The sequence below is a fragment of the Lepidochelys kempii genome, chromosome 2, assembly GCF_965140265.1.
Source record: "Lepidochelys kempii isolate rLepKem1 chromosome 2, rLepKem1.hap2, whole genome shotgun sequence".
Lineage (NCBI taxonomy): Eukaryota > Metazoa > Chordata > Testudines > Cheloniidae > Lepidochelys > Lepidochelys kempii.
Window position 1 is genome coordinate 130772399 of NC_133257.1, and position 27201 is coordinate 130799599.

Here is a 27201-nt window from a genome sequence, read left to right on the forward strand (position 1 = left end):
GTGCTTTAGATGTTACTTTTTAAAAGAAAAACTAAAATAAACATAGCTAAAGAAACAGCAGGAAAGGATATTTTTTACACATAAAAGCACTTTTGTGGATGACTAAAGCTTTGTTAATGAGATTTATAGCCATTTTGCTGAAAGACAGTATGGATCCTGCCCCTGTTGTAGGTGACTTGGCTATAATACCATCTAATGGCTGTTTCCTGGTCTTTGTGAAATGAAATGGTGATCTCAGGCCATTGTTCTTATCATAGGTGACAACTTTTCTGGCAGGCATACCACGGGTTGACTGGACATAAAGGCTCTGATCCAAATCCAGACTAGAAATCAGTGGAGACACATCCACTAACTCCAGGTATAGAAAAATATTTGTGAGGAAAACCAAAACACATCAGAACTCACCCAGCTTCGGGCCTCAGAAAGTGAAGCTTAACCCAACTGAGCCAAAAGTGTTGCACACCTGGACTGAGTTTCAGTGAAACATCACTGTTCTCTCCTCACTCACACAACCCTGCCCCTCTCCCGAAAACATCTGGGATCCCATCCCTTGCTTTTGAAGTGTTCTGGGTGGGATGTAGCAGGTGGTTGTATTCCCATCCCTCACCTTGGCCTTGTCAGTGTCTTTGGGGGCCAGCCAAAATTCTTCATTAGTCTTTAGGCCTAAGATCTTCAGTGGTAACAAAGTTGCTCCGACCCTCCCCCCTTTTTCCATGAACTCTGCAAATACCTCCTCAGTCTGCCATTCTCCTGCATACTCACAACATAGTATAAGAACTGGGTAGGTTGTCAATTTGTGCTATTGTCAGCTGTGGCGTAGAAAACCATTTTGCCTCTCTTTTGTGCCTGCAGCCTGAGACATTCCTGAACTCCTTGCATCGTAACTAGAGAATCACTGGTTTTGGGAAGCAGTGTCTGGCTATGTACTTCTGAGTTTCACGCAAACTCAGCTGAGATTGACAGTTTATATAGACCTGAGATTAGACACACTAACTTTGATTTGCAAGGTCCACCAGCATTGAATTTAATGGATCTCACAACAATCTTACAAGTTTCAGCCAGGATAGGGTTGAGGGATTTGATAGGGTGCTATGGGAAAGTCTGGACTCTCACTGGCCTTACTACACATGGCTTGTACTGTGGTTAAATCATACCACTTCATGGCTATACTTGGCTTAATGTGACCAAATGGAGAAATAGCTAAAGACTGACCCAGAGCTGATTGAGAACAGAAACGGATTGATCTGCTGTACCTCTGGTAGTCCCCCATAATCATCTGCCCTTTACAAAAGTCAGCACCTATCTCTGATTACATGTACCAAGTCTTATACAAAAGCATTTCTTGCTAAATCTGTATCTTTAGCCACTTTACAGAACAGGCATGTGCTGAATTTCTGCACTGCCGCTCTCCTCACAAGACCCAGCCATTCACCTCTCCCCAGGGGTGAAAGTAAAATACAGCTCTTACCGGTACGGGTCCCACTTGTTCTCCCCCGGAAGGGGCGGAGCCTCAGGCGGAAGGGGCGAGGCCAGGGGTGGAAGTAAGTTACATTTCTTACCCGGACAGTCCAAACACAAGCAACCCATCTCTCCTACATACTTCATGGATCCCTCCCATTGCGTGACTTAGCTTATAGAAAATAAAGCTACTATTACTACTACCAGTACTGTCAGTAATAAAACTTTACTATTGGAATAAGCCTGAATACTCACTGTCACATTTTTCTCCTTGTCCTCCCTCCTCCTCCTCCTCCAGCCAGGCTGCCGACGGGGCTAGGCTCCCCATTCCCCCAACCCCCGCACTCAGTAGGGCCTGCAGGGGCTCTCCTCTAGCTTGGAGCAGGGGGACTGTCTGAGGGAGAAGCCTCCCCAGGTAGCCTGCATAAGAGCAGTTTAAATTTAGCTGTTCACGCCATGGTCTGAACCGTGGATTCGGGGCTATTTCTGGCTTCCTTGTTAATTTCACTCATTGGTGTGCCCCCTGCACACTTTTATGTGCCTGGGAGGGAGATTAAACAATCCTTGATATCTGACTTGCTAGATCTAATAGCTAGATCTAAATCTACTCTTATTCCAGGTATGTTCCAAATGTATATGTCCAGTATGGATGGATCTCTCAGAAAAGATAGCTCTTCACTGTAGGAATCGGACCACCAGCCCCCCCACCCCCCCCACCCCAGGGGCAAGATGCCATTAAGCAGCACACGTTAAGCAGAAGTTCCTGAGGTATTAGCTTCAAGGGTGCAGGGGGCATACCAATGGGTGGCTATTAGTAGGGGAACACCAGGGTGAATGCAGGACAACTAGAATAGCTGCCATGAAATATGCAAGATACTTAGAAAAAGTTTTATCAATTTCAGCCTCCGCACTCTGCAGGACACCGACACCCACAAAACAAAAAGAGATCTGAGCCCCTATGTCCTAAGGACATTTCAGGTGTTTAATTCAATATATAAAGAGGGTGGAATGAAAACTACTATTTCTTTCAAAGGAGGCACAATAATTTCCCTGAATATCCAGTTTTCCCCTCCAGTCCTTTGTGGTTTTGTCTATGGGGCTATTTGCTTTCCCTGTGAATCTTTAGATGTTTTACCAAAATTGCTTTGCCCAAAATAAACCCCGATCATCAGAACACATCATCCCACCATGTTCTCCATGTTTTTATTTTTTAAACACTAACATTTCAAAGAGGATCTGCAAGCAGTTTGGGCATCACAACCATAATCCTCTGCTGGGCAGGAAATGGGATAGATTTGAACTTGGAAATGGTTCCTGATTTTTGGTTGTATTTTTTGTGTATTATATTATTGAAGATTGCCTCATCCAGGGGGCAGAAAACTGCCCAGGCTTTGGTACCCCGCCCCAACAACCTTGAGTGAAATTAACAAGGAAGCCAGAAATAGCCCCTAATTCCAGGGTTCAGACCACTGAGTGAACAGCTAAATTTAAACGGTTCTTATGCAGACAGCAGGCATCCTGGGGAGGCTTCTCCCTCAGCCAGTCCCCTTGCTCCCTGCTCCAAGCTAGAGGGGAGCCTTTGCAGCCCCTGCTGAGTGCAGGGGTTGGGGAAGCACTGAGCCTTCCACTGGCTTTTATTAGCTCTGGATTTAAGCTGGATGTAAGCTGTGCAGTAAAATGCCTATTATATTCTGCCCCTGCCTTGGTCTCACTTCCCATCCCCACCCCACCCCACCCCCAACTGTGAATGAAATTAACAAGGATGCCAGAAAGAGCTCTGAATCCCAGTCTGAAGCAGGGAGGGAGCAGCAAGTTTAAACTGTTCTTATGCAGACAGCAGGCATCCTGGGGAGGCTTCTCCCTCAGCCAGTCCCGCTGCTTCCTGCTCCAAGCTAGAGGGGAGCCCTTGCAGCCCTTGCTGAGTGCAGGGGGTCAGGGAAGCACTGAGGCTAGCCTCGTTGGGCAGCCTGGCTGGAGGAGGAGGGAGGAGATAAACCAATGTGATAGTGAGTTTTCCCCTTCCACTGGCTTTTACTATCTCTGGATTTAAGCTGGACAGCCAAATGCCCCACCTTGATCTCACACAACCCCCTCTCCCCTGCTCCCAGCAACAACCCTGAGTGAAATTAACAAGGAAGCCAGAAATAGCCCGAATCTGGGGTCTGAACCAGGGAGTGAACAGTTAAATTTAAACTGTTCTTATGCAGGCAGCAGGCTACCTGGGGAGGCTTCTCCCTCAGCCAGTCCTCCTGTTCCCTGCTCCAAGCTAGAGGGGAGCCCCTGCAGCCCCTGCTGAGTGCAGGGGTCCGGGGAAGGTGGAGCCTAGCCCGTCAGCAGCCTGTCTGGAGGAGGAAAGTGAGAGAAACAACAAACAAATGTGACAGTGAGTTTTCCCTTTCCAAGCTTTTAGCTGAACTTTTTGTTCTGCAGCCAAAAGAGGTGAAAGTAAGCCGGTACTGAATGCTCCACTTATTTGCCAGTATACTACTGCATCTTTTTTTACTGGTACTCCGGACTGGACGGGCTTACTTTCACCTCTGCCTCTCCCCACCCCCACTGCTACTGGTAAAAAGCCCAGGAAATCAGATTGCTCAGAAATCAGCATGTTTCTCTTGTCAGTCCCTATTCTCCATGGCCCTGGGGGACTGCCCATTTGTGACAAATGCTTTTGCAGTGTAACTAGTTTCTGCATAAGCTTGTTTGTCCTGCTTGTCCCATGTTTCATTTTGGCTCTGGAGGACCACAGAAGGTCTCCAGAGTGTTAGGGAATAGGCAGAACAGACTGCTAATCCAGGTTGATTTCAATATAGTTGTGCAGTGAATACATGCAGGACTGTATACAGGCAGAACCGAAAATAATAATTTACCAGAAGAAAGGTGTCACAGCAAATCCATTACAGTGGAACATTATAGACTAAAGAGAGACCAGATCTCTCTCTGAATGGTCATTCTAGTCTTTTTCACAAGAAGTCCTTATTATCCAATATTAATTCACAATTTTTCTTTACAAAGAAGAAAAAAATTGAGAAAAAATAGGAAGTTTTGTTTTCATAAGTTATACTCTGTCAATGCTTTTTTTCCTGTGTTGGCAGAAATCTACATTATTTGTATTCATTGTTATTACTTTAGAAGTAAGTTCTCAAGGTAGTACCATTAAGCGCTTCCACATGCTACAAAGGAACTGTTATGGGAGCATGATGGAAGCATAGTTATGTAGTACATTTGCAGGGATCTGACTATGGTAGAGTTGAAGATCGCTTCAGATTTCAAATTAATCTGAATGACCGTAGCTTTACTGCTGTTATACTTCTGGAACTGATAAAATGCCAGGTCACTGAAAATAAACGGATTTAGCCTAAACTATCTGAAATGAGTAATGTAGAGTTTCTTTGGCTCTATATAAGTCCCATACACTTTACAACCAGGCACAATATTTGATCGAGAAATGTTTTGTTCTTAGTGAATCTGGGTGCTTTTCAGCTCACTAAGAATATATCTACTCGGGAAAGAGGGAGGAAATTCAGTCTCTTGTGTTCCTTTGCTTTATGTTTGTTAAAACTGTGGCTGTACAGAGCAATGCTGAAACAATGATTTTTGTGATATTCCCCATAAATATTTGGGGAAAACTCAGGTAACAGAGTTAAAGCTGAGTGGGGGGCACAATAAATAAAATCCTGTTGGTCGATGTCAGGTTTCTCTTTTCTTTTAGCAATACCTGTCCACATGGAGCTCAAATCTCATTAACTAATAATAAGATTTGTGATTGTACCTCCTGTACATTACTCTAAAAAAAATTACTCCTGAATCTAAATCAGTGAGGTACCACTAAGAAATAGCTGAGCTAAGTCTGACTTGACATTTCTTGTTATTTGCCTCATTATTTTTTTCCTGCTGAAAAACAGAGCTCAGCATGTTACATCAAAAGGGGAAAAAATAGGGGAAACGTATCGGAGCAACCTTTTACAACTTTGTTAATGCAACCAAATGGGGCTGCTGACCCAACTAATTTTTACACTTGGGGATTCTCTCTTAATCACGAAAGCCAGCCTGTGTCCTCACACCCATGCCTCCTGAAAGGCAGGGAGAAGGCAGGCAGTGCGTAATTACACAGTACCCCCTCAAGTAGGCCAGCAAATAATATATCTACCACAATACAGATATGAATAATTACTGGTGTGTTCCTAACTCACAAGACAGAAAAGGTTTGTTCCTAATCTAGTAGCACTGGTGGACTCCCTTGAGAATGTTTCTCTTTGTAAAATTTTGCAAAGCTGAAGAAGTTGACACCAAGTGTACTGTGCATTTAAAAACCAATAAGGAGGTGGCTCTCCTACAGGGAGCCCTCCAGCTTCTCTCAATACTGTGAATGTCTCCTAGCCTGCCTTTAGGTGGGCTATGAATTGACCCAGCCCTTTCCAGTCAAGAGTGACTGAACTACTGCCTTGGGGAAGTGTTCCATAGGCCTCTATCATATGTAGTCAAAGCTGCCTAGGTTGGCCCCTTTCTTTTTTTACTTAAAGGTTTGTAGGTTTTGTCTGATTTATCTGCATATGTAAAGAGCCATACGCAAAACATTGATAAGCCAAAAGAAAAACAGTAGGGGAGTTGCAAGAGTGTGATCCAGCGCAACTAGACTCCAGCAACTTCCCAGTTCTGTTGAGTGTCAGAGTAGTGATAAAGTGAACCAGAGTAAAATGGGTCTGCTGAACTGAACTCCTAAAGTTGCAAATTAGTTTCAGCAGACATACTGTAGTATCATGCTATGATTGACTCTTAGTGCCACTGTCACGGTTCCTCCCCCACTCTGAACTCTAGGGTACAGATGTGGGGACCTGCATGAAAAACCTCCTAAGCTTATCTTTACCAGCTTAGGTCAAAACTTCCCCAAGGTACAAAATATTACACCTTGGACTGGCCGCTACCACCACCAAACTAATACTGGTTACTGGGGAAGAGCTGTTTGGACGCGTCCTTCCCCCCAAAATACTTCCCAAAACCTTGCACCCCACTTCCTGGACAAGGTTTGGTAAAAAGCCTCACCAATTTGCCTAGGTGACTACAGACCCAGACCCTTGGATCTTAAGAACAATGAACAATCCTCCCAACACTTGCACCCCCCCTTTCCTGGGAAATGTTGGATAAAAAGCCTCACCAATTTGCATAGGTGACCACAGACCCAAACCCTTGGATCTGAGAACAATGAAAAAGCATTCAGTGTTTTACAAGAAGACTTTTAATAAAAAATAGAAGTAAATAGAAATAAAGAAATCCCCCCTGTAAAATCAGGATGGTAGATATCTTACAGGGTAATTAGATTAAAAAACATAGAGAACCCTCTAGGCAAAACCTTAAGTTACAAAAAAGATACACAGACAGAAATAGTTATTCTATTCAGCACAATTCTTTTCTCAGCCATTTAAAGAAATCATAATCTAACACATACCTAGCTAGATTACTTACTAAAAGTTCTAAGACTCCATTCCTGTTCTGTCCCTGGCCAAGACGACTACAGACAGACACAGACCCTTTGTTTCTCTCCCTCCTCCCAGCTTTTGAAAGTATCTTGTCTCCTCATTGGTCATTTTGGTCAGGTGCCAGCGAGGTTACCTTTAGCTTCTTAACCCTTTACAGGTGAGAGGAGCTTTCCCCTGGCCAGGAGGGATTTCAAAGGGGTTTACCCTTCCCTTTATATTTATGACAGCCACCAACTCAAAAGAGCTCTGAGACCCTATTCTTAATGCATAGAGAGGCGCTTGGCTTCACTAAAATGTATTAATACTAGGATCCCTGCCTCTCCAGCACTCTCCTGGACCGAGAACCATGCAGGGGAACCCTCCACCATAGCCCCAGGCTAGAAGCAATGCCCCAGCCATGCATCTATGGGGAAAAATTTCAGAGAGGAGCCACCCAGAGACTGCAACTGGTAGGATCACAGGCAGCCAGAACAGGGACCTTTAGACATTATTCAGAGAACTTTCAACAATTTTAAGTGGTCTTTATCTGCCCTGTGCTGATCGGCTGTTTGCTCCAACCTTCTTCCTTCCCAACCCTCCCCAATGGTCTCTCTACACCTGAGCTTCACTCCTTACCTTCCCCTCTTCTCCCCTGACCATTCCCTCACCCTTCTCTTCCCTCTCCTTTTCCTTTTCCTTTAGCTGGTCTCCCTCCTAACTTAACTCCTCCCCCCAAAAAATCATTTCACGAACATGATATTTGTCACGCTCTCATAGTTCACTCTCTGTGTTATATCCCGTCCGCAACTCTGGGTTTGGATGGTATGTATAGATTGTAAGTTCCTCAGGGCAGGGACCATCTACTACTCTGTGTTTGTGCAGTGCCTACTATAGCTATAGTGGCCCTTAGGCTGTGGCCATTTTCATGCTTCAAGCACTATCATAAAAAAACACAAAAGCCAAAACTTCTTTTGGTTTTGTTGAAGGGTCAGAAATAATAATAATGCCGCAGACAAGCTAAAGCTTAATGTTATAGACATATGTCTTCCTCTTCAGTCAAGCAGCAGTGCCTCAAGTTAAGCCTTATTGTCCTGATTACTGGCCTACTCCTGCTGAAATCAATGTCCAAACTCCCATTGCTTTCAAGGGAAGCAGGATTAGGCCATTTGTTAGGGTGGAATTAATGCATTCAGAAGCCCTTTTATGAAAGGTATATTAATTAAGATTTTTGGCCTCCGTTCCAAGCCACCTTTTTCTGTGAGAGAAAAATTTGCATAGGCATAGACAAGTGGGTGTGATTATGAATGACTATTGAAGTTTGATTCATGGTTGTCTGGTTTTTCAAATGAAAAACAAAATAAAAAACCCTGGTGTGTACAATTGGAGCTTTATAAGTCTGGCCTTAACATTTTAGAAAGAACACTCTCTGGGGGCTAATATTTTGATACCTGAAAGCTGTGTGTGTGTTGCTCTAGAAATTGCATAACTTATTGGTAGGGATGATTTTTAGCAAAAATCCCAGAGCAGTCACAGTAAGTTGAGTAAGAGTCATACATGTGCTGGGACTGCTGCCTGATTTTGATAAGGAATTATCCTGATTTGATAAGGAATGTCTTCCTCCTCATCTCACCATGGGGACACCAACCACGCTACTCAGCACTCTCCGCTCCTGGCACCACAACCCTAATCTCAGCCTGGACATGATGATAGGGGACAATTGGCGAGTCACTCCTACCTCCTGTGGGGCTGGGCACAGGTCTTCGCTCCAGACATTGTAATCTAACAGGAGTGCGGGCTCAGATTTGATCTGCCCCTCATCCCTCCCTGTCATGACAGAGGGAGGCCTGACCAAACCTGAGTGGTGGTGTGACCTGGTGCATCAAGTCACAATGCCCAGAGTGGGAAGCTAGGCTGAGCATCATGGGACAGGGGCCGAAAAGCATATGTTGCTATGCGGTGAGTCACAGACAGAAAAAAATGTCATGGACAAATAGAAAAAAAAATCACACTATCTGACTTTTTTTTCCCCACTGTAACAAATCTGCTGCCCTATTTATTGAATACGGTACTCCACTGGTATTTAAGGTGACAGGGTGAAATCTTAGTGCTGCTATATTTTTCCATTAGCCATCATTGTGAAATGGATGGATAAAGGGGCCACCAAAACTCTGAGCCATCTGTTGCCACAGAACAATTGCTGCAGTTGCTGCCACTTGGCACCATTTACTGCCACTGCTGTCCTGTACTATCTGTTGCCACCATGCTGCCGCTACTGCCTTGAAGTTGCCACCAGTGTCTGCACACTCCGCAAATACAGCAGGCTTGGCTCAGCTCTTAAAGAGACATCATTGAGATCTAGGACTTTGACAGAGCCCTTACCACTAGACAGGCTCTCCCAAAAGCAGACAACAGTCTTTTTACTCTCTCTCTGTCTCTTCTTCTGCTCTATCCAGGCTCCCTGACCCAATAGTGCCTGACAGCAGTGTCAGTTAGGGTGGGCCCAGGAATATTTAATGTCAGTGTCTTGGCCTTGCATTTCCCAACTATGTCAATTCCATTTGGTTATCCCCCATAGTCAAAATGTAACTGAATTTTAACCACAATGCCCCAAACCGTCACAAAACTGAAATGTAAAAGGAGGCCTGACCCTTTCCGTCTACTTGCTTTGCTCTCCAACTGATGCCAGCTCTCCAGCTCCCTGGCCAGTGAAGTCCCAGCTCTTAAGCACCTCTGGGACACTCCCATTTCACCAACAGATGCTTACAGTGATGTCCTTTCAGTCTAAGTCTTCAGGCCACAGGGCTTGCATTAATTAAAACATCTTCAATAGACTATGTAGTAATGCTCATGAACATGCACTAACTACAAATTGAAAAGAGTCAATGATGTAGACATACGATTAAAACATACAATTAAGCTCTCCAGGGTTCGTAAACCCATATTTGGGGCTCTTGGAACTTAACTGTGCCATGTTTAACTTGTCATGCTACATGTTTTTTTCTAACCTGATCTTGTTGTGAACACACCATCTTTACAAAGGCTGGTTTATTTTGATACAGGATGCTTTTTCCTGATCAGGTGTATTGTGTAAACTCCCCCAAATTATTGTTTAACACTTTCTCTCAGGTATCTTCCATTTGAAAGTACCCGAGTCCTCACTTGTTGGTTCAGCCATTGGAAGAATCAGAGCTGTGGATCCTGACTTTGGGAAAAACGCAGAAATTGAATACAACGTCGTCCCAGGAGATGGAGGGAATTTATTTGACATCACCACAGATGAGAACACCCAGGAAGGGGTCATCAAACTGAAAAAGGTATTCATTTACTAAAAATCTAGTGGCTGAAATTTGAAAATGAATCATACAACTAAACATGATACGTGACATATAGGGTGAAATCTTAGTCCCATTGAAATCAGTGGCAAAGACTCCATGGACATCAGTGGAGCCAGAATTTCACCTCTTATGTCACACTCAATCAACAATGACCTGTGATGCATGAGTTTTGTTTATGTACTAATTATTAGAGATGATCAGGAACCAACATTTCCATACTTCATTTTGACATTTAAAAAAAAATACTTCCAATTCACAACAAAAAATGAAAATTTCCCACAATATGAAATTTTGGAAAATATGGAATTCCAGGTCAATCAAAACATTTTGCTATGATTTTGACATTGTTTTACTTTATTAATTTATACAAGATGAGTTTTGTAGCCTCTTCCCAATAAGGCTTCTGCTTCTGCCTATGCCATAGGTTTCTCCAACCAGGTCTTCCACCTAGCTGGCGTAGAGAACCCCCTTCCAGGTTCTTCAACCATGGTGTTTTGTTCCCTGCTGGTCTCTCTTCCACTATAATCTTTTGTTGACCTTTAATGGAAGAAGCAGGTCATCTTCAGTTTAAAACCCGTACCTGGCTTCAAGCCATCACCTGGGAGGTAGATAATCAGCCACAGCTGGGGCTAAGACTACGTAACTTTAAGGGCCATTCCACCTTGTGGGACTTCCTCTCTTACTGGCCACCGTGGCATTACATTCAAGCTTTCATTTCCATACCTAGTCATTTCCAGGACACCCTTTTTTTCCTTCTTCATTTGCAAAAGTTTGTATATAATCTCTTTTGTCATTTTTAACTGATGAATTATTGGAAAATTATCTCTCTCTCTTTAGGAAAATTCTGATTACCCTTTTGCCTCAGCAGATACTTCAAAAACAGCTACATTTTGAACGGTCACACTTGTGAAAACACAGTGAGGGCCACCAGATGCCAAGTTTGAACCAATAATGAGTATAAACGATTGACTGGGAAAAAAATTGAGCAGGCATAGTAGGCTTTAGATAAGATTAAATTCTCCCCGGCCCTGGGTTTGCTTTTAAGCCTCTACTATGCTGTGTGTGAGGGAAGGAAGAGTAGTTTGCACAAAGTTGTAGCTTCAGCAATGCAGATGCACTACAGTGTATACACACTACACTTGTGCAAAGACATTTGAAGCGGGGATAGGCTACACTATTTGATTCCCCCCCCCGCACTGGAGCAACACATACGCAGAAGGGTTTGCACTGATACAACTGCACTAGTGCAAATAAACACATACATACATAAAGTCCAGTGTAGATAACATCTTAAATTGCTTCCATGTAGAGGTGGTCAATTTTTTGTTTCTTTTACAATGATTTTCTGATGAAAAATGTCCCCTTTTCACAAAACTATTTTTTTTTCTCTGAGAGAATTTCAGTTTGGCCAACAAATTTCAATTTTCTGTTTATTTTATTTTATTGGGGGGAGGAGGGGTGTCAAGAAGAAAGGCTCCCTGACTGCTTTTCTGTAAGGCTCTTGTGTATTTCACTTCCACAGTGAAATTGACAAAAGGTTTCCTTGAAGACTGCAAAGGCAAAGAGCCTGGCCACTCAACCCCCCCCTCCCCCCGGGCTCTGGGACAGAGAGGCCTCCCATGTTGTTACCATCACTCCTGAAAGTCATAGCAGCCCAAGCTGTAACTGGGGGTTGGCTCCCAGCTCCACAGCAGGGATGCTGAACGCCCTGAGAACCCTAGCTCTAGCCAGAGCTCTTGGAGCTATTAGAGCCCAGAGCCTAGGGGTCTGGGGCAGCTGTGAAATTAACAAGAATGTCAATTTCATTCAGCAGCTCTCAGCTTCCCAGGGAGCAGATTTCATTCCGGAAACACCATCTGTTGGTGTTTCCAAAACAGAATTGTGTGTTGGGGGATTTCTGGTTCATGGGAATTTTTTTTTTAAATGGATTCATTCTAATATGAAACAAAGACAAATTTCAAAAATAAAGAATTTCCCACAAACTGGAAATCCCACATTTTAACCAACTTTACTTCAAGACTGGCTTGTGAGGAAGAGGTTAATGTCTCATAAAAAAAAAATCATGGACACAGGTAAATCCTCAATCTGATTATTTGTTGGTCTCCACACTATTTTTGCTGTATTTACTTATTTTATCCTTTGCATTGTCAACCTGTTACCTGTTATCTTCTGAATGCATTTACAACAATAAAAAACATCCCCACTGTAATACATTGGCCAATCAACATTACCTAATGCAAGCAACAGAACTTTGGCACTGAATAGGAAAACAAAAACAAACCAAAAAAAAAAAAAAAAAACACCCTATCCCCTCTCAATCTTCCCCATCAGAAAGAGCCTGAACTTAGAGATAGGCTTTGAAGATCAAGAATTCTGGATCTGTAGTATGAAGTAATGCAAAAGGAATAATTCCAGAGTGCAGGGCCCTCCATTGAAGGATGCCTTTACATAGGCCCTGATCCTGCATTTTGCCCTTTGTATGACTTTGCTCAGGTAAAATTCCCATTGATTTATCCCTTCAGACTTCAGTGGCTCGGGTGCTTAAAGATTCACAAGCTTAAAGTTGTGCATTGATTTAGGTGCTTTACTGGAGGGGTCATAAATAAGAGCAACATGATTTTCAGATGTGCGGAAAACTTGCTGCTCCCTTAGTTGTTTGTTATAAGGAGTGCACACATATGCTGTGACCAGGGAGTGAGACACACTCTCTATTTATGTTCAGGAATGAGTATTTTAACTGGAATATTGTCCCAGTAAAAGGGTGCTAATATATTCCATGTTGAAGTTTGGCTTAGCATTGTTCCTATGAAATATAGCAATTAGGCTCTTCATCTGCATTTTTTTATGCAGACTCCCACCTGCTGATAGTGGGAGGGGGGAGAGAAAGAGTGCAGCAGATGTTACTGAGCATTCTCAGTACAAGCCAAGCAACAAATCTGCATTGCCTCTATCTGGGATACTAGTAGTTACTGTATTGTTATATGCACAATGAAATCCCTTGCAAACACACTAGCCTTTCATACTAGTTAGTCTTTACACTAAGGAACATATTTTTTAAAGGACCATCACATAGCCTGTAAAATTATTCATGAATTTTATCAGCAACTTTATCTATTTATGTATTTTAAATCAGGACACTTATTTAGTGGACTTCCATGGAATACCTGGAGACTTAAAATTAAGCACAATCTCAACTGTTTTACTGGATTCTGATCTAGGTCCTGATTTTCAGAGGTGCTGAGCATTCACAATGCCCTTAGAGATCTGACACAATGTGTGTTACGCTCACTACTCATATAGTCAATGGGACTACGCACATGGGCCTAGTTGTTGTGAAGCTCAACATTAAAACTTCAAAGTACATTCTCAGACTCAACAGGACTACTTAAAATGCTTAAAGTTAGGCATATGCTTCAGTACTTTGCTAAATTGGGACCTATTAACATTCAGGCTCATCTTTAGGACTCCAGTAACTATTTGACTAAAAAAATCACAATTTGCTGAAGCAGCTGCTCAGTACCACCACTTAACCAAAACAATTATTGTCTCCTTAAAAAGCCAGTTTGCTTTCCCCTCTCTGCTTCTTGTATCACAGTCTATTAACATCTCTGGGCCACTGCTGTAGTTCAGCACTAGTTTGAGCTGTATCAAAACACAGTCATGCTATTTGTAAAACTTGTTTTTATTTGTCATGAAAAATTTGCCATGGTAGAAGTTCTCCTTCACCACATACAGCTTTTTCTCTTAAATGGTGCAATTTCTATATGTAAATGAAAAATGTCTTGCTGAACAAGTCTTTGTAAATTTGTTTGGGTGAAAAGCTGTATTTGCTGGTGGAAAGGACACATGCCAGGTTTTTCTCTTCAGTATTCAAAGTGAATTGACAAGGAGAGGGAGTTTTGTGCTTCTCTGGCACTAGCTGGATTTTGTAAGCCAATGCTTTTTATATGGAATAGGTGCACATCTTAAATTTCGGAATGGCGTTGCTGACCATTTAGCTTTAAGATATGATCTGGTGTATAAGCTTAGTTATTACAGTGATCATTCTATAAACAAGAAACAGATTATGTTACATTCTGCAAGTCAGAGGCTTCTATTGGCATTTAGCACCACTGTGTGGTTGGTATAGGAATAGCTCCAAGGAAAATGAAAGCAATGAACCTAAAAAGTGTGTGTAGGGGGGAATTCCTTATGGCTTAAAAACAACATCCTAATCAATCAGCTTTTTAAACAATTCATAAATATTAGTAGTTAGACATACAATTATTCATTTCTATGCACGTAAATGTGTCTGTTTCATAGATAGTGACTATCATTTTATAGAGACATAAGGTGGGTGAGTTAATATGTTTTATGGACCAACTGCTGTTGGTGAGAGAGACAAGCTTTCAAACTTACACAGAGCACTTCTTCAGGTCTGGGAAATGTACTGAGGGCAAGTATACATTACAAAATTAAGTCTACCTAACTTACATTGTTGTACAGCCAGCACAGTGGCATTGGGTATGTGATAGGAGAGTGAGATCATCTGCAAAGTTTAGGTCTTCAAGGGATGAGAAGGGTGTCCATTTAATGCCTCTTGACATGTCTTCTGTTGTACGCTGCATTACCCAGTCAATGGCAATGCTGAAGAGGATTGCAAACATGACACAATCCTGACATACTCCTGTTTTCACTTCAAAATTGAGCTCACTGTGATCAATACTGCATATAAAGTTGAAATAAAAGCTGGTCCTGTGAATGCTATCAAAAGCCTTCTCAGAGTCTATGCAATGTATGTAGAGTTTCCGTTGCCATCCTAAGTATTGTTCTATTATGTTTCTTAGAGTAAAAGTCTGCTCTGTGCATCTATGCTGTTTTTGAAAACCAGCTTGCTGTTTTCTGTGAATGCTATCGACTGCCTCTGATATATGCTGGACTATGATCTTACACAATACTTTGATTGGCACAGATAAAAGTGTGATACCACCTCAGTTATTACAATCACAGGGAGTTCCTTTCTTTGGTATCCTCACTATAACCCCAATGGTCCACTCATCCGGCGCTTTTTCCCTTTCCCAGACTGATGTAAATAGAGGGGCCAGGATAAATGCTGCTAACTCAGGATTTAACTTGAATAATTCTGCATTCTGCAAGCTATTCTTGCCAGGAGCTTTCCCATTTTTTAAGGATTTGATGGCTTGAATGATCTCTTCCTTAGTTGGGGTGTCTGTGTTGATATCAAGATCTTCTTCTGACTCCTGGATGTTTGTTTCCTCTTTAGGTGGCTCCCCATTCAGCAATTCTTTGAAATGATCTGTCCAGCGCATTTCTTGTTCTTTTTCTGTTATTTAGGTGGCCTAGTTTGTCCCTGATGAGAGTGTTTCTTGGTGTCTGCTGTTTACCACTGATAAGCCATGTCATTTTGTAGACTGTTTCTTGTTCACCAAGAGCAGCTGCATCCTTTGCTTGTGTTGCCACATTATCAATATAATGTTGTCTGTGTGCTCTCACAAGGCATTTGACTTCCTGGTGCACTTTTCTATACTGCTCACAGTATTTGTCCTTCAGCTTCTGGGATTTTGTGTCTAAAACTTTTTTCTTCAGGGTTAGTCTGGTTTTTATGGCATTCCATGTGCTGGGTGTAATCCACTCCTTCCTTCTCTTCTGCCTGTAGACTAGACAGGCTTCACTGCTTTGTGTATAAATTGCTATTACTTTGTCTGACTTCTTGTTGATCGCCTCATCTTCATTCCCCTCCTCTTTATCAACGTTTGCAAGTGCTTGAAACCTGTTCTTTAGCTGCAGAATGAAGGCTTTCTGTATTTCAGGGAACTTTAGTTTGTGAATGTCATAACGTCTATGCCCCTTGTTTGGTGGACCACACATCTCAGTTTTAGGTCACAAGGTTGTGGTCATTGCCAACATCTGCACCCTTTCTCACTTTCACATCTGTCAGTGAGCATCGCCATTTGCCATTGATCATTATATGATCAATCTGGTTCTTATCTCTGCCATTTGGAGAACATCATGTCAGCTTGTCAATTTCACGATGTTGAAATAGGGTTCCACGGATGACTAGGTCATTCATATTACAGAAATCAAAAAGCCTCTCTCTGTTTTCATTCATGATGCCACACCCATGTCTTCCAATTGCTCCGTCTTTGTGTTGTCCTTACGGACCTTGGCATTCAGGTGTCCCATGACAATAGTTAGGTTGTGGCATGGTACTCTCTCTAACTCCGCTTGTAATGTAAGTTAGAATTTGTCCTTTACTTCTCTATCATTGTCATTTGTTGGAGCAGAGCACTGAATCAGGGTGTTATTATGTTTCCCTTTCAGTCTGGCTCTCATAAGTCTTCTGCTGATGGACTTCCATTCAAGCAGGAAATGCTCTACTTCCTTCTTCAAAAGATTCCTTCTTCAAAAACCCTTATGGTGTTGTCCATCATCTCATCCAGAATACAGCAAAGTTTCTCCCAAGGCAGTTGTTAATCTTCCTGATCCCATCCATCTCACGGACACCCAGGATGTGTAAGCTGTAGCGTCTCATCTCTGCTGTGACCTGAGCTAGCTTCTCTGTTTCATACATTGTCCGTACATTACAAAAAACAAGTTTGGTTTTTGTCTTGGTGTTGAGCACTTCAGTCTTCCTGCCAGTAGCTTCCTTTCGTCTTTCACCACTGGCAGTCATACGGGTCATTGACTCCTGAAGGCCATCACACACAGTAATGGTAGATTTCTCTGTTGCTGTTCCCGTAACATATTTGTTTTTTTACGGGAGAGGGTTGTTAGCCCTGTGCCTAACCCCCAGCCTGGAGGACCAAGGTCCATGAACAGAAGTTGGCCGAATAAAAAAATGTTAACTCAGCCATCTTGTCTCTCTAATATATATTTCCCTGTGACATCAAGACAAACCCCTAATCTTACCAGAACTGATAGGGGATCCTTAATCACCACAGCAAGTATCAAGAGACACTTGAAAGAACCAAGCTGTACAGCACTACGTTTATTTACCTCAGAAGGATGAATATTGAGTCAGACCTATGGAATTTGCACCTGAGCTCCCAGAGTATCTAAAACTTCTTCCAGTAAGCATCACATACCACTGAGTATATGAAACAAGACCATCGACAAAAAAATGGGCATTAAAAAAAAAAGTGATTATAAAACAACCAGAAATTCTGAACTACCAAATCAGCCATTATTTCGCTAGCACAGATAATATGATTACTGTAAGGCCATTTCTGGAATACACTACTTCCCTGCACTTCAAAGGTGTATTTCCCTTTTTAAAAATTCTCACAGTAACAAAAAAGCAAAAGGCTTCATTAACCAATAAGCTGTGCTGCCTGTTAATAACAGGACACGTGTACATGTCCCAGGATATATTACAAGAGAGCTAAAACCTGTAAACTAATGTGACCCAAGGGAATGTCAAGGGTTTTTGCAGACACTGATACTCAGCACAGCACAGACAGTCAGTTGTAAGAGAGGATTGTCCATGTGTGTGTAATATGGGGAGACTTCATATTTTAACAAGGAGGAGTAGACATGCCAAGCCTTTGGCATAGGTAGATACCCACAATAAAGCAAAGAATGCTGTCAGAAAGATGATGGTGGTCATCAAAAAGATACAAAGCTAATGAAGTGATCAAAAACAGGAAGTGGAGCTCTTGAGTCTCCAAAGACCAAATCAGCCAGTGTTGCCAGGTTTTTTTGGTTGGTTGGTTGGGGAGGAAGCGGGGGGGTTGGGTTTGGTAGCAGTTCAAGAATTGAAACTCTTACTGCAGGAGTTTGTATGGGCTAGTAACATTTTTTGAGTTCCGTATAGATGAGTGGGAAATTTATCCTTTGGTTAGACATCTATTACCACCAGTTCACTTTAAACATTCTAGTTGTTACTGTATACCCTCTGTATAAATTTTGCTCGTAATTCATTATTACAAGGCTGATTAACTACATTCTTATCACATTGCATGCAAAAACAAACATTGATGTGCCACATTGTCACAAGATCTTACCTTATAGTCATGGGAATGCAACCATTTCCTCACTTGCTCTCACTGGGAAGTTGGATTAACACTCCATTTTAACTAGGCCACACCTTTCTGGAATAATGACAGTCCAAATATATCAAAGAACAAAATCAACCCCTTTCCTGTCTCATTCTTTGCCCGGGCCACAGGCTTTCAAATACTGAGCATCTGTGTCCACCTTGGTGAACTGAGTGAAGCAGAGCTTCTGTCCAATTCCATCTGGAAGTCCCTAAAAGGAAGCTGGCATCTAGTCCAGATATTAAACTGTTTCTTCTGCTCAAGGTCACTTCCTTCACCTCTGTCTAAAGTCCTTGACATTTTCTGAGGTCTTAGCAAAAAGATCAAAACCACAAAAGTGCATCATAAACAATAAGCCCCAACCCCTTCCTGTTCCTGGCTTCCTGTGGGTGACTGAAAGCAAACCATCTCCAGGCTGCTTTACCCTGGCCATGTGGCTTCAGATCCTTCTAAAGCTGCCACCCAAGACCAAGAACTCCTTCTGCTGCTTCTTCTCTCCCTGTTGTGAGGGAATGGAGCTCATATGTACATCTTGTTCCTTTTCATCAGTCCTGGAGGTAACTGCTAACATTTCCTAGCTGTCCCTTGGACGAGAGCTCCTAGCATACTGCTCGTTCTGCACACTCATCAGAAACGTAGGACAGTGCTGGAGCTGGAATCTTCCTTAACAGACCAGCATGCCCTATCACTTTTATTTTTATTTTTACTATTTCAAATCCAGTGCAAGTCAGTAGTTACTGAAACAAAAGAAAACAAAGAAAAAAAAAACAGTTAACATCCGACAGATATTTTGGAAGTCTGTGTTAAAGTTGGTGGTCTCAGCCCATTTTTGTGGATCAGTTGTTGAGACATTACAAAAACACATCATCCCAATGAGAGCGCATTGACTTCCTTGTTGGCAGACTCAACAGATCACATTTTATGTTCATTCAAACCTTGGCCCACCATCCCATCCATGACAGAACTGTGAAATATGGATGTGGCAGTTTGGGGGAAGCTTGTTCTGCCTGTGTCATGCTGTACTTGTTCTATGGATAAATATTGGAGGTCATGAGGCTGCCTGTTCAGCACTTTTTGTGAGCTCTTATTTTTCTCATTCTGAGAATGAGATGAATACATACAGTTATTTTCCCACCTATGTCATCCTTATCAAGACAACTCAGTAAGCATGTTTTGCAACTTTAGAATTTTGGTTTCAGAGTAACAGCCGTGTTAGTCTGTATTCGCAAAAAGAAAAGGAGTACTTGTGGCACCTTAGAGACTAACCAATTTATTTGAGCATGAGCTTTCATGAGCTACAGCTCACTTCACCGATGAAGTGAGCTGTAGCTCACGAAAGCTCATGCTCAAATAAATTGGTTAGTCTCTAAGGTGCCACAAGTACTCCTTTTCTTTTTTTAGAATTTTGGACAACCTTCTAGTTGGGGAGGAAAAAATCTCTGTTGCATTTTCCTTACACAGTTTACATTAAAGTATTATTTGTCAGTATTCCTTCACTTCCATGTGGGGTAAGGGAAGCAGTAATATTTCAAAATACCTCTACTTTCAAATCAGAGGGGTTGATGTGCTTTCCTGTTCACACTAATTAAACCAGTTCCTGGTACCTCCTATGAAGCTAAATAGTGTGGTTTGTCATTATGTGTTATTTTATTTTAGTATTTACAAAGTGATATTGCTATACACAGCTCTGCATACACTGATAGTGCTTTACTAAGAGTCTGTATACAGTAGCTAATAGCCGAAACAGAGAGAAGAAAGACAGGGCCTGCCAAGAGAGCCAAACTCCTTTGTTATGAGACTGACAGGAGATCATTACAAAATGCTCCCATAATAACTCTACAGCTACATGGTTGAAAAAATAGCCACATTGGTGCTAGCAGAACTGTCATTCCCTTATGGGAAAAATCCTATGAAATGAAGCAAAATGATTGCCTTTCTTTATGGCAGGTTTTTTGTAACGGTCTGTTTGAAGTTAATAGACGTCTATGGTACAGATAAGAATTTTCAATAGGTTTAAAAAAAAACTGTAGAAAGGAGCTCATTACATATTCAACTCTACAGATTTTTAGCAAAACTTCCATAGACCCTGGCTTTTTAATAAAACCTCATTTTTTGTCTCTATTAACTTCTTTCATGAATTTTAAAGCATTTTAATCATCACATTAGAAATAGAGATTTGACTGGGGAATCTTTTAGGAAAAACTAGCTGAGGAACTAAATATTTATCAAATGCAAATTCTGCTGTGCTCGGAGCCCTTTAACATCAAAGTTACTAGTTTACTAACACTAAGAACTTTATGTGCGTAATAGGGTTTAGTTACATAGATCAGACACCAGGTGGCAGCACAGATGTGAAATTTTTTTGGCAGCTAGAATACCTTAACAAACTACAGTTGACTGTCAGGAGTAGGGCACTATATACACCTTCTTTTGTGATGTGAGAAGCAACCACAAAAACAATACCAAGGAACTACATTCCAGACCTTATAAAACTTGAAAAGTTTATAGAAATCTAGTCTGGGAACTAGGCAACTCGAGGATATTCAGCCATCAACTTTTCTGACAGACGCCCAATACGTCAACTGGATGTCAGGATTTGAGGTGTATAGTAAGACTTGCACTAATTATCTGCATGGTTGAGGTCTGCAAGCAATCTCATTTACATAGAGCTACAGGTTGTAAAGCAAATCTTTCCAATGCCCGTTCTAGAGTTTTCTGAGAGCACTTTGGGTATGTAAGAAGCTAGATGAGGAGGAATGAGGCCAGGGAACAACTAATGATGCTTAAAAGCTTCCACACCTTATTGCACTTGTTTCTTTCTTGTCCAAAATGATATTTACAAAAAAACAAAAAACAAAAAAAACAAAAACAAAACCTAAAATCTGAGTCAGTTGGCATCTGCAGACATACTTTGGCCTATATAAATCCTATTTACATTTATTTGGCAGGCAGTCTTTGAAATGCAGTGTTTCCATGATTAGATAGTGGAAGATGCTACCATTTGGGCCATTTGTATTTTGTCTGAAATGGTGCATTCATCACTAGTGTATTTATTAGTACTATAAAATGTATTATTTTGACTCTTTCAACTCAGTACAGTTTATGTTTCTGGGCAGTCCATAGTACAGACTCACTATGCCACAGATAAAAGGTGAAGCAGACATCCAGTCAGATAGGGCCATCTGCAACACAAATAACTTCTTTGGGTCCCAACACTATTCCTGCCTAGAGCTAGGTGAAAAATGCAGATTCAGTAACACAAACATTTTTGCAAATTCACATTGCTGTTGCTAACTCATTGGAGTAATAAAAAAATATCTTGATCAAGACATTCATTTTGACATTTTATAAAAATAAAAAAAACTTTTGATTTTTTGGTTCAAAACAATTTTTGTTTTCAATTTTCTTTCAAATTTATTTTAAAAAGTTAGAGACATTATATAAAATGCTCAAAATGAAATGTAAATGTTTCATTTGGGTTTGAGAAAAATGTTTCATTCAACCTGGAATATGGGGTTGTTGAGGTGGCACTGGAGGGGAACGAAAGTAAAACTTCTGAATATTTATTTTAGGCCCATGCTTTACAAGTGGTCCCTGTCAGGCCAATTCTGCAGTCCTTAACCAGGCGACATTCACACTGACTCCTATGGCATTTTTTCCTGAATGAAGACAGCCCAGTTTGATATGAGCAGCATACCATAGTCAGAGTTTTCAAGTTTGATTATTTACATGCCATATATAGACTTATCATTAAGTCCCCAGCTTTGAAAAGCTTGCCCATATAGTATGTTTAAAATATAGAGACTTTCACAAGGATTTAAAACCATTATGCAATGTGTTTAGCTGGTGTAAATTAGCATAACTCCATTAACTTTAACGGAACTACTCCTATTTATGCCAGCCCAGCCTCTGGCCAATTATAGTCTTGTTGTGACAAGGGCAGAAAATGGCAGACTCATTTAAACCCATGCTAGAAATGAAAACTGATTGGGAGACAATGTAGTGATGGTTATGATGATGGAAATGAAATAAAGAAACAATTCTTACTTCAATCCTACAGTTGTAACCTAGTGTTTTTCTTCAAATACCATATCCCTCTAAACTGAAATTTTCTAATTTGGCTATTATAACTAAAAGCCACTAGATGCCAGTATTATCTAAACATCAGGAAAAGACTGTTTCAGTAAAATGCTAGAAGCTTGAGAGGCAATCCCGCCAAATTCTGTATTGATAGTAAAGCTTCTGTATCTTTCTGACTAGATATGAGTACAATAATGCACAGAATATCACTGCAATAATGCACAGAAGAGATATCCGTGGTCACTCTACTAAAACCAAGAACACTAGATTATTTTATAATGAAATAAATTCAAATCAAAGTAGTCCCGTTTTAGTATGTAGCTCTGTCAAGCAACTATAGCTTACTGTACCCAAACTGCCATGTTGCATTCAGTCCACTATAGGTTAGAGCTGTTGCCAATTTGCAAAATTAAAATCTGGATTTTGACTACATCCGCTACTCAAATTCTTCAGGTTTGTTGGGTGTTCCTGGCTTTTTTTCAGAATAAAAAGAAGAATTCAGGTCTGGGTTGAGATTCCAAGCCAAACACTAAAGTTTGGTTTGCACCCATCTCTACACAGCAGGATTTTGGTTTGGACCCATTTCCACAATAATTGTTCTTTCTGTAGATCTTTGTGGTGAAAGGAAAAATGGGGCTTGGGTTTAAAATACTAGAGTGGCATACAGAAGATTCTGGTTCAATTCCCAGCTCTACCCCAACTTTCCTGTGTGAACTTGGGCTTAGTTGGAAGCCACCATAATGCTAATAATAAATAATATAATCCAACTATTTGGACGGATCTCTAATCTGCTGAGAACACATGGGAATTAAGTTTGCCAATCTCTGATACATCAGTAGTAGGTTAAACTGTACAGTCTGCAGAGACTTTTACAAAGCTATTTTGCCAGATCTGATGATGTTTTTTGTCTGTCCTTACCACAGCCGTTAGACTTTGAAACAAAAAAGGCATATACCTTTAAAGTAGAGGCCTCCAATGTGCATCTTGATCATCGATTCCACTCTGTGGGTCCATTCAAAGATACAGCCACTGTGAAGATCAATGTGTTGGATGTGGCTGAACCTCCAGTTTTCAGCAAGCCTATGTACACCATGGAGGTTTATGAGGATACTCCTGTTGGGACCATAATAGGTGCTGTAACTGCACAGGATCTTGATGTTGGCAGCAGCTCTGTTAGGTAAGGAAACATTTTCCTTCTTACATACCTTTCATATAAATTAAACTCAGAAAAGTTCAAAAAGAGAATTCTGTAAAGTTTGCAGAGGATAGGTTCATCAATGATTATTAGATGAGATGGTCCATGACGCAGCCCCATGCTCTGGGTTTCCATAAGCTTCTGCCTGCCAGAAGCTGGGACTGGATGACAAGGGATGGATCACTTAGCAATTGCACTGTTCTGTTCATAGCATCTGGCACTAGCCACTGTCAGAAGTCAGGATCCTGGGCTAGATGAAACATTGTTCTGACCCAGTATGGTCGTTCTTATGTTCTTATTTTCTAAATTTGTGCTGAGAATGAGACTGAATGAATCAGGAGAGTGGTAATGATATATGAACCATTTCACATGAAAGTCAAAATCACAGGTAATTGTTGCTGAAAGTAATTATCAAAAAAGTACATGCTGCATTGGGTGGCATACATGAAATGAGTCAATCGATATATAGTAGATACTAGATAACAGGAGTCCATATCACAAAAAGCACCATACTAGTTGGCATTAACTAACACACTTGACCTCAGCAGAGGTTCTGGGTACTGAATAGATATGCAGACTTTTGTCATACCCAGAGGGAGTCCATCAAAAACTGTTTAGAAGTACATTGGGAGCAAATGTGGAAAGGCAGGGTCGGGGAATTGGCAATGCTTTGGACATACCACACTTATATTATGCATAAATTGAGGGATATCAGTGCTGCACCTTTTCCAAGAAATAGTCTTTTTGTCACTCTTTATATTAAGGTTCCATTCATAAATAGTTTATAAAGAGTAATAAATGATTAATAAATTGTTATAGATTATTAGTGTCAAAAAGGTAAATAGGCTGCATATAACAATCTATCGTTACCTCCTTCTAATGATGTGCTCACAACCATTTATTATGCATGGTATTCATGTCTATAACAGGAATAATTTATTAAACCTTTATGAAAAAAATGGAACTTCACTATAAAGTGTTACAAGTCTCACTCTTTCTAAAACTGCCTCGGACTTCCAGAAAAAAAGTCTGATGCTAATGATACATATATTTTATGTAAACAGAATTAATGGTTCTGATTTAGAAAAGGCACATTAATAATTGCATGAAATTAGATTCTCCTAAAATACCTCATGTAGCTAATACGTTAAAAAAATTTACTCTACTCTAGACACTTGAGTGCACATGTTGGTGGAGATTACATTTAACATGTGAAAATAAATTGTTAATCTTGCAATTGTCCTTAGTAACCATTGCCAAGTACATCTCCAAAACAACAACACAGTTCAACAAAAATGCCAGTGTTTTCAGAGGCGCCCAGGACTAGAATGCAAATATTGCTGGAGTTCAGGATGTAAGACAGCTGACATAGCAATGGGAAGGGTGATTGCATTCCCACAGGTAGCTCTTGTGCCTGCCCATCCTGCATTCCTTTCCACCACAAGATGGTGTAGTTTCATATAGACTGGGGGACATAGATTACATTCCCGCCTCTCCCTCCCCCGCCGCCCCTAACAAAGGGCCAGATTGTGAACCCCATCCCCTAGCAGTGAGCTTACAAAAGTAGTCCCATCAAAACCAGGGTTATCTTGAAAGTTGGACTCTCTCTTAGGGCCAGATAGCGAGCCCCTTACTCATGTTTCTGAGAAGTTTCTCATTCAAATGGCCCAGTGTTAATCTCTTGAATAAGTAACTGCTCTCCAGTGAGAGTAACTGGCTGATAATCTGGCTCTAAGAGAGACCAGTTTTCATGCTTGAGTGCCTAGACCCTGATCCTGCAACTGGATCTGCCTGAAGGAACCGCTGGTTAAGTCTGTGGGACTTCTTGTGGGTGCAGTAGCCTGTGATATTTTTATAGTGAGCAGAACAGTGTCAAGATAAACCCTTTATTGTGAATAGAAGCTGTGTACAGAAATGAGGTAACAAACTTTCTACTGCTCTGTGTAGCTGTAATCCGTGACTGCCCTGTCCTGGGTTGCTTTGTTTCTGCTCCAGAAGGAAGTGTGCCCCAGAAAACTAAAGACTGCATGAAGAATGGCATCTCTTAGTTTCCTGGAGGATTTACTCTATAGTGCATCTTCCCTTTTTTTGATCCCTTTCTGAGCTTCCTGACTTAGTTAAAACATTAAACTAAAACTATGGCAAACAAAATAATTGATTTAACCATCCTTCAAAGCCCACCCATGCAGAGCTCATTGCAGTACTGGGGTCTACGTTAGGCTGAGGTGCTCATTTCCACATTTGCCCAGTCAAGAGGTGACTTGTAGGGAAGGTATGGGGGGTGTAGAAGTATCCCCCCAGATTGACCTGCCGGGGGCTGGGAAGGAGAAGGGTTCTGTCCTTCTCTCCCTGCACCTCCCCACCCAGCACATTCAACTGCTCTCCCTGGCAGCTGGATAGGGAGCCGGATGGAGCCACTTCTGCCTGAGAGCCACTTCTCCCTGGCTGGGAGGTCACATGTCCTCCCCTTTAGATTGTGCACTGGCCCCACATGCACCTCCCAGCCCCGTATGGGGAGGCACAAGTTGTCTATGCCCTTAGGTGTCCAAGTGCCAGTCTGAGAATCCAAATGAGGGATTAGATACTCTGATACTACAGATAAGTGAGGCGGTGCTAGAAGATCAATAGACACACTGGGACAACAAAAGACAAATGACTACTGGGTACTGTAGAGGCAGTACATCTCCCTCAGTTTGACTCTGAAAGATAATTTCTTTCAGCCAAACCATCATGATTTTGGTCCTGAAAACACATACTTATCTCTTCTCCCCTTATAACTTCCCATCCAAATACCTTTGGACCTTGGTGCCTCATACAAAGCTCCTTAAGTCAATAGAAAAACTCCTATTTGCTTCATTAAGCTTTGGATCAGTCCCTTATAACTGTGGAAACTGCCAATTAAAGAACTCCCATATTTGAGGGTGGCGGTAAGATGGTCATTGTTTACTATTTAACCTGTCTGTGTTCACATATTAGTTAGTTCAAGTGAAAGAACATAGACATAATTGTTAATTACTTATGTATTAGAATCCAATACTCCATAAGATTTATATCCTCTAATTGAAAGTAAGAGTCAATAAAAAAAAGTTAGCAAAAGCATAATTTAGTTACAAAGAGCTGCATGTGATTACAACTTTCAAATGCGTCTTATAGCAATTATGGTCTCTTAGCTATTTAAAATCTAGATTACCTTGTAGGGGTAAATAATGGTCTGTCAGTTTTACAATATTTTAAAGAAGGAGCTTAAGTAGTGCAACACTGCTTCCAAGTAAATAGGCCCTCTAAGTAGACACAGAATGGCAAGAAATGTTCTTTGAGGTAATAGGCAATATAATGTGCTGGATAGTACGGTTTCTTTACAAATTAATTCATGTTCCCAGAGATGTTTTCCTAGAGCAGTTTAGCCATTATGGTGCCTATTACAACAACAATCTGCAAAACAATGGAGACTAGAATAAACAAAAAATCTGCAGTGTATGCAGCAGAAGTTATAACTCAACAGAACAAAGCAGTCTAAAATAGCTCACATTAAAGGATGCAACACTAGTCACAGCAACTTAATCCACTTTATCAGGAAAAAATGTCTAAATCTGTTTTAAATGTATGGGGGGGGAATAGTAGCTAAATAATAGTGGAGGTTGAAT

The 27201-nt window shown here is 41.2% G+C and overlaps 1 protein-coding gene across 1 annotated transcript in view; it reads left to right on the top strand.

Moving 5' to 3' along the window:
* Positions 1-27201, top strand: part of CDH12 (cadherin 12) — a 206578-nt gene that overhangs the window by 142260 nt on the left and 37117 nt on the right. The window contains exons 5-6 of the mRNA XM_073329466.1: positions 10038-10225; positions 23286-23539. Of these exons, the coding sequence (XP_073185567.1) occupies positions 10038-10225; positions 23286-23539 (442 nt within the window). The remainder of the gene's footprint in view (positions 1-10037; positions 10226-23285; positions 23540-27201) is intronic.